At 38.1% G+C, this 4,303-nt stretch overlaps 1 protein-coding gene across 1 annotated transcript; it reads right to left on the reverse strand.

Moving 5' to 3' along the window:
- Nucleotides 1-346: 346 nt before the first annotated feature.
- On the reverse strand, nt 347-1,198 carry LOC106966660 (putative olfactory receptor 2B8). The gene has a single exon (XM_053219288.1). The coding sequence runs from the start codon at nt 1,196-1,198 to the stop codon at nt 347-349; it is 852 nt and encodes a 283-aa protein (XP_053075263.1).
- Between the last annotated feature and the right edge of the window lie 3,105 nt (nt 1,199-4,303).

Raw genomic sequence — 4,303 nt, forward strand, 5'->3', positions numbered from 1 at the left:
TGACAGTAAGAGAAACTATATGAGTTAACCATTGTCATGTAGCTAGTCATTGGTAGAGTGAAGACAGATGATCAGTAGCTAAACTTCTCATTTACCTAATCCTTGTAAGTAAACTATAAAAATATAATAACATGATAAAATACATACTGACACAGGAGTTTGGCTACTCAGAAATAAAATAAACTTTACCATTTCTTCAGAATTAAAAGCATATCATGGTTTGCTTCCATTAAGCAATTCTCCAGTTTCCATCGTCTCTTCAAATTCCTTTTTCTTTAATCTTTCCCTATCATCTTCCTCAGTGCCCCTTTCATGTCTTTATTATGTAATGTGTAGATGAAAGGATTTAGAGTTGGAGTGACAATTCAATAGAGCAAGGCCATGAACTTGTCCTGGTCCTGGGAGGTGGCTGCAGTGGGCTGCAGATAAGTGGCCATAGCAGTGCCATACAAGAGAAACACCACCACCAAATGTGAAGAGCAAGTCCCAAGGGCCTTTTGGCGGCCTTCATGCGACTGGATCTTCCACATAGCCTGAGCAATGCAGATGTAGGAAATAAGAATGAGAGAGGCACCAGCAGTAAAAATGCGCTAACCAGGAAGAGTTCCATCTGATTAAATGTGGTATCCACGCAAGCAAGTTTGAGGACAACTGGTACTTCACAGAAGATATGGTCTATAACATTCCTTCCACAAAGAGGAACCTGTGCGATGAGCACAGTCTGCACCAGTGAGCTAACCAAGCCGGTCAGCCAGGTTATGGCCACCATTTGCCAACTGATACATGGATGCATGAGAACGGTGTAGTGCAAAGGCCAGCATACTGCCACATAGCGGTCAACAGCCATGACTGCAAGGAGAATGCATTCTGTGGAACCCATTGCCAAGGACACATACAGCTGACCAACACAGCCTCCATAGGTTATTGTCTTTTCTGGACCCTGCAGGTTAAACAGCAGCTGGGGAACTGTGCTGGTGGTGTAGCAGAGGTCCATTAAAGACAAGTGAGTGAAGAAAAAATACATTGGGGTGTGGAGCCGGGGATCCAGATGAGCCAATATAATGATGGCAATATTGCCAAGCAGAGTCAACAAGTAGAAAAACAGGATGATAACAAAAAGGGTCATCTTTAACAGAGGTTGCTCAGAGAAGCCCAACAGGAAAAATCCATCAAAGGAGCTGACATTAGGAATAACCATTACTTTTCATTGCATTTAGACAGAATAGAAATCTATATATACTCTCATCATCTTTCCTAGGTTCCAACCTAAAAGACGCAATGAGAGCACATCCCTCTCTGAACCATAAATGATCACTGAAAATTTAAACTTTTAACTCTCTCTTATGCTTACATTAATATCTTCTTCCTGCCTTCCTTAGAATTTTTTTTTCATTTGCTCATTTTATGTATCTACACTATCTGGAAACTTGTCTTCTCCATTTCTTTACTTTGCCTTCAAATATGCGCATATCTCCCCTAGTTTGAAAATTGAAAACAGAGATTTTCATTCTGAACCTAGCTAAGGACCTCAGATATGTTGCAGCTTACTTGGAGCCTTATCAGAAGTTTACATATGCCAGTTCCTATTGCCAAAGAAATTCTTTAAAAAGGGTCTTAAAATAGAAATGGCAGGAAAATAAAAATACATTTGGCCACTTTAAGATGGATTATGTTTGTATACACCATCCCTATTTTACTTTCTTAATATTTTTTAAACTTTGGTTTATACTTTCTGAAAAATTCAATCAAATTATAGAGTGTTCTATGATACTTTTTATCTATATAATAACATTCATGTAATGGAAAAGGACAGAATTCTTTATTTATGTCAAATCCAAATATTGTTTTCAAGTTAGCACTTCCTCCATGACAGAGTGAATAGATTGGCAGTTTTGGATCTATGTGCAAATAATTCATTCAGTCGATTCACACCAAAGAAACATATATCTGTCTGGTAAAATACTGAAAAACAATCTTATTAACTTCCCTTAAATCAAATTAATAACAGAAAACTTTATTCAATTATGTATTTGTTATTAAAAAAATCCAGTTGCTTTACTTTCCATAGAGCTTCTTATCTAAGATCTATGGACACATACACATGAAGAGAAAAAAGAGTGATTAATACTGACATTTTTTTACTGAGGTGAAAAGGCAGACATCAGGAAAGACAAAATAAATCTACTCCTGAAAGGATTATACTCTCCTTTGTCTCTAAAATGAGAGTATAAGGAAGTAACAAAGAGGAATATGGAGTATGTTTACTTGGCCAAGGTCACTGGGGCAAAGAACCCTAAGGAAGCAATTAAGACTTGTGCTCACTAGTGTATAGTTAGTCAGGAATCACTTAGGGAAAAGGATGGCTATAAGGCAGATATTTCTGTCAGTCAAATCTTGCTACTTAGCAAGGAATTACGTGCAGTTTTCAGAATCCAAATAAGAGGACTAAATGGTATGAGGCATTACCTACATTTGGAATCTCTAACATTTTCCAAACCTCTGTTCAAAATGCATCTTCTACAGACACAGTTTTAACTGCTATAATAACCCCATCCCTCTAAATAAAATGAGAAATGTAAAATGTCTTACTGGAATGTCTGGTGTAGGTAACATCATTGAAATAGGCTTACAAAAGTATTTAAGTTCGGTATGAACTATTATGCAAGCTTAATCACAACACTCAGACTAACAAGCATAAATAATCCCAAACAACATGAGTATATAACTTTGGGGCAAAAACCAAGTTGGAAGATGATGAGAGTGTCACACATGATTCCCCTGTCTGTGAAAAAGGCATCAATTTAGAAGAAAAATATATGAGCAATTCTAGGAATGCACATGTGCATGCACATACATATGTATACATGAGGCTGGGCTCCATGTCACTTTCTGACAAGATCTTCACAGACATTTTCCACTTGTTCAAAGACATACCACCTTGAGAGTCCCTGTTTTCTAAAACTTTTCATGCTCAGACTCCTGGAAGTACTCACTGACTGCAGATTATTTTATCTATGTAGTCACAAACTCTCTCAGAGCCAAGGATCGGCATGTGTTTTTTCTTTCCCAAGTTTAAAACTTGTTTAGAATTATTTTCCTTTTCGTTTTAAATTTTGTTGCATTGTGACCAGACAACTGTTGTGGGGTAAGTGCTTGTGTTTTAAAAGGTGTTATTATCAGGACGCCTGGGTAGTTCAGTCAGTTAAGCATCTGACTCTTGGTTTCGGCTCTGGTCATGACCTCACGATTTGTGATTTGAGCCTAGGATTGGGCTATGCTCTGACAGCACAGAGCCTACTTGGGAGTTTCTTTCTTTCTCTGCTCCTCCCCTACTTGTGCTCTTTCTCTCCCTCAAAATAATTAATCATTTTATAAAAGTTTTATTATCAATTATTATCATCATTATTATTTTAGTATTTATTTTTATCAACATTATTATATATAAGGCTAATGCCAGTTTACTTAAACCTAAAAACCAGATAATTGTGTCCCGTCCAAGAAGGTTATGTTGGAAGACACTGAATTGAATTCCTCCACACACACCAAACCTACACCTATATGGAAAGCAATTCCTCTTGAAGAAACACTGAGGACTAACTGAACAGCTTCTGTACAACAAAAGAAAGAGAGACCACACAGAGAATAACAAGAAAGATCAAGACACAATAATACAAGGAACCCTCACTCCTGATGCTGCAAACTTTAAATCTTTTTTTTTTTAATGTTTCTTTATTTTTGAGAGAGAGTGAGAGAGTGTGAGCAAGGGAGGGGCAGAGAGAGGTAGACACAGGATCTGAAGCAGGTTACAGGCTCTGGGCTGTCTGCACAGAGCCCAATTCGGGGCTCGAACTCACAAACCACGAGGTCATGACCTGAGGTCATACGTTTAACTGTCTGAGCCACCCAGGTGCCCCTGATGCTGCAAATTTTATAGGGAAGGATGGTACTGAGGGACTATGATCCAATTCATCTTCTCTGGGGTACATAAAAAAGTGCCACAGTTTAAAACAGCAACTAGTATATAAAAGATCTAGCCTTAGGACTCCACCAAATAGCAAAGGAGCTGCTGGAACTCTCCATATTGAAGGGCTAATGAGCATCATGGTTTGTTTTCCTAATTCACCTTGATACTGGAGAAAAGACAGGGTTCTAGGTGTTATGACTCATCTGTCACCTCAGCAAGGTCCATGCCCCTGGCCCATACTAGTCCCAGATGCTCTGAGGCACATTAAAAAAAAAGCTGTACTTTAAAGTGCAACTAGAATAAAAATAAATCAGCCCTAGAACTTTACTAAGTGGTGAA

This window comes from Acinonyx jubatus, chromosome A1 (assembly GCF_027475565.1).
Source record: "Acinonyx jubatus isolate Ajub_Pintada_27869175 chromosome A1, VMU_Ajub_asm_v1.0, whole genome shotgun sequence".
In the NCBI taxonomy this organism is placed as follows: Eukaryota; Metazoa; Chordata; class Mammalia; order Carnivora; family Felidae; genus Acinonyx; species Acinonyx jubatus.